The sequence below is a fragment of the Pundamilia nyererei genome, unplaced genomic scaffold, assembly GCF_000239375.1.
Source record: "Pundamilia nyererei isolate P.nyererei 1_Seehausen unplaced genomic scaffold, PunNye1.0 scaffold00053, whole genome shotgun sequence".
In the NCBI taxonomy this organism is placed as follows: domain Eukaryota; kingdom Metazoa; phylum Chordata; class Actinopteri; order Cichliformes; family Cichlidae; genus Pundamilia; species Pundamilia nyererei.
Genome location: NW_005187454.1, coordinates 122,808 through 125,162, shown reverse-complemented (window position 1 = coordinate 125,162; position 2,355 = coordinate 122,808). Strand labels below are relative to the sequence as shown.

Here is a 2,355-nt window from a genome sequence, read left to right as displayed (position 1 = left end):
ATATGTATATGACTTCATAAGTCCTGTTGTCCTGTTGTGTAGCATTAGTTGTAATGTGATTATGATTATAAATGTAACAGATTTAAATGATATCTGCAATAAATGCGGTTCCTCCTACAAGTGGCCCTCTGCAAGCATATTGCTGGACGGCAAAAGAATGTGTGTGTGTGTGTGTGTGTGTGTGTGTGTGTGTGTGTGTGTGTGTGTGTGTGTCGAACAGACACCTGTGTCTTTGCTCTATAAAGGGAGGCCGGGCCAGAGGGAGAGGTCAAAGGGAGAAGAGGAGGAGGAATTATGGCTGACTGTGCCAACAAACAAAGCCTCCAGGCCTCTTTGTTCTCCCTCTCCCTCTCCCTTTGTCTCCTCTTTTTCCTCCCTTTCCACTTTGACCCACTCTTTTTTCCTTTTTTCCCCTTTCTCCCTCTTACAGGACTCTCTGTGCTCTCTTTCACCACATCTCCACCTGTCGCTATTCCTCTCACTATCAGCTCTCCCCTCTCATCGAGTCGCCACCTGCCCGATGGATTCACCTTTCTGCTTGTGACTCGCTACTTTTTCGTGTGTGTGTGTGTGTCAGTGTTTCTCTCTTTGCAGTGCTCTTTGTGTCATTGGCACTCTCCCATCATTCATAAGGCATATTTGATGTTGGGCTTGAACTTTCCTTTCTTTTTCTTTTCCCCCCTTTTTTTTCTTATAAGGACTTTTTGTACAGTTGCCATGGTTATCAAACTCTGGAGGGGGTCAGAGGGTGGGTGGGTGGTTTATTAGCTCTCTGTAAGAAGGAGCTAACGCAGCTTCCAACTTTTTGTATCGCCCGTTATGTACGTGAGCTTGTTGTGGAGTTTTTCAACATATCTTCCTGTTTTTGCCCCCTCGGCCTCCTCTTTGTAACCTGTCGCTCGTCTGCAGCCCTCCCTCTGCCTCCCCCCTCCCCTCCTCCCGCTTTCTGTCCATCTGTTGCTGAGCCTCCCTGCAGAACTTGAGAAGGGCTGAGGTCAGGCAATATGCCGCGTGGTGAGAGAGAGAAAGAGAGAGAGAGAGCTCTGAGTAAGAAACTGTGTTGTTTGTCTCCCCTCAGGTCGACGATGCCATGCTCATGTTCGACAAGACCACCAACAGACACAGAGGTGAGATGGACTGACCCCGCCTTCCCTCAACTCTTCCTCGTTTTTTTTTCCTCTACTGTTCCCCCACCCATTTCTGGTTGTCTATTGATCCCTCTCCAACCCCTCCACACCCCCCATCGTCCTCCTTCCTGTGGGCTGAGCTGCAAGGAGACGAACGGGGCTAGTCTAATTAGCCAGTCCGTTAATCGGGATCAGGATAAAGCCTCCTTAAGCACCTCCTCCCCACCCTGGGATTGATCGATTATGACAGCCTACCAGCTTTGCCTGGGCCTTCTGGCCAGGAAGGGAGGGAGGGAAGGAAGGATGAGTGCAGAAAAAGGAGCATTGAAAGAAGGAGGGGGGCAATGTGTTAAGCGGCTATTACACCACTAATTACTCCACACTATTTAGCTGTACTACTGTACAGAAAGGCCTATTGTCTAGTTCCAGCGTGTTGTGTGAATTATTACGATCTACTGTTTTTTAACTTACAAACTTGCCTTCTGCTCGTCAGGATTCGGCTTTGTAACATTTGAGAATGAAGACGTGGTGGAGAAAGTGTGCGAGATCCACTTCCACGAGATCAACAATAAAATGGTACGAGGGCTCGATTTGCCACTCTTGCATCAGCACAACATAGAAACTAAGGTGTGATCATTCTCCTCTCTTCTGGAAAACAGGTGGAGTGCAAGAAAGCGCAGCCCAAGGAGGTGATGTCCCCCACCGGCTCGGCCAGGGGGCGCTCTCGGGTGATGCCGTATGGGATGGACGCCTTCATGCTGGGCATCGGTATGCTGGGTAAGTTGGCATCGATCAGGACAGGAAGGATGTGGCGGCGCACATGAACCCAACGGTAACTGCTCCAGCATTAAAGGCCCAGCTTCCTCAAAGGTCACGCGGCGCCTCGCTGGGAGAAGGCTGACCACTGCAGCCGGCTGCTCGCTTCAGCTTATAACTCTCCCCCGCGCAGCTCATAAAAGCTGTGACCTCTGTGGCGCTTTAATACATGTGTTAACTTTACATATTAAAGCTTGAATACCACACTTGTGTACAGTTTAGAAAGTCACAGCGGGTACAGTAAGGGAGCGCAGTAACGTGGCTGAAATACACTTATATTTATGCAACCAAATAGCACCTTTTAATCCCTTCTTTTACTTTAAAATGTTTTAAAAGCAAAGATGCAAAGACTCGGTCTGAGGTGCTGCGTTTCTGACCGCGCGTTGCTTCATTTCCAGCGCCGAAAGGTTTG

The 2,355-nt window shown here is 49.0% G+C and overlaps 1 protein-coding gene across 3 annotated transcripts in view; it reads left to right on the top strand.

Annotated features, from left to right (window-relative positions):
- msi1b (musashi RNA binding protein 1b) overlaps window positions 1–2,355 on the top strand; it is a 17,228-nt gene that overhangs the window by 9,719 nt on the left and 5,154 nt on the right. For 2 of the 3 annotated variants that reach the window (XM_005733543.2, XM_005733542.2), the window contains exons 7-9: window positions 1,079–1,127; window positions 1,621–1,703; window positions 1,787–1,904. In XM_005733543.2, the coding sequence (XP_005733600.1) occupies window positions 1,079–1,127; window positions 1,621–1,703; window positions 1,787–1,904 (250 nt within the window). The remainder of the gene's footprint in view (window positions 1–1,078; window positions 1,128–1,620; window positions 1,704–1,786; window positions 1,905–2,355) is intronic. The other variant, XM_013910969.1, reaches the window with a different exon arrangement.